This window comes from Habropoda laboriosa, unplaced genomic scaffold (assembly GCF_001263275.1).
Source record: "Habropoda laboriosa isolate 0110345459 unplaced genomic scaffold, ASM126327v1 scaffold11, whole genome shotgun sequence".
NCBI classification, from domain to species: domain Eukaryota; kingdom Metazoa; phylum Arthropoda; class Insecta; order Hymenoptera; family Apidae; genus Habropoda; species Habropoda laboriosa.
The window spans coordinates 434,631-435,000 of NW_017100150.1; the positions used below are offsets into that span (position 1 = coordinate 434,631).

The 370-nt window shown below is 24.3% G+C and overlaps 1 protein-coding gene across 1 annotated transcript in view; it reads left to right on the forward strand.

The window, feature by feature from the left end:
• LOC108574594 (BRCA1-associated RING domain protein 1-like) overlaps positions 1 to 370 on the forward strand; it is a 4,919-nt gene that overhangs the window by 779 nt on the left and 3,770 nt on the right. Inside the window, exon 2 of the mRNA XM_017937216.1 lies at positions 52 to 240. Coding sequence (XP_017792705.1) covers positions 52 to 240 — 189 coding nt within the window. The remainder of the gene's footprint in view (positions 1 to 51; positions 241 to 370) is intronic.

Sequence of the window (370 nt, forward strand, 5' to 3'; positions counted from 1 at the left end):
TACATCTAAAATATGAATAAGTATATCATTAGTACTTTTTTCTGGTTTTAGTGAAAGAAAGCCAATAAATGCAATAAGATATATGAATTGTGGTCATCTCTTTTGTAAGCAGTGCATTGAGAATGATTCAAGATGTATAATATGTAACATACCTGTACAACCACTTGAAAGATGTAATGATCATATAAGTAAAAGTCTTATTTCTTGTTGCAATATCCTTGTAGAAATATTACAGGAAAAGTATGTAAATTTAAGAACACATTCATATATTAAGTTTATTTGTATTTAAAAATAAATATAAATGTACATCAATCTATCTATAATTAACTTTTGAACAGAATATGTTTGTCTTAACATCTGTAAACTTAAA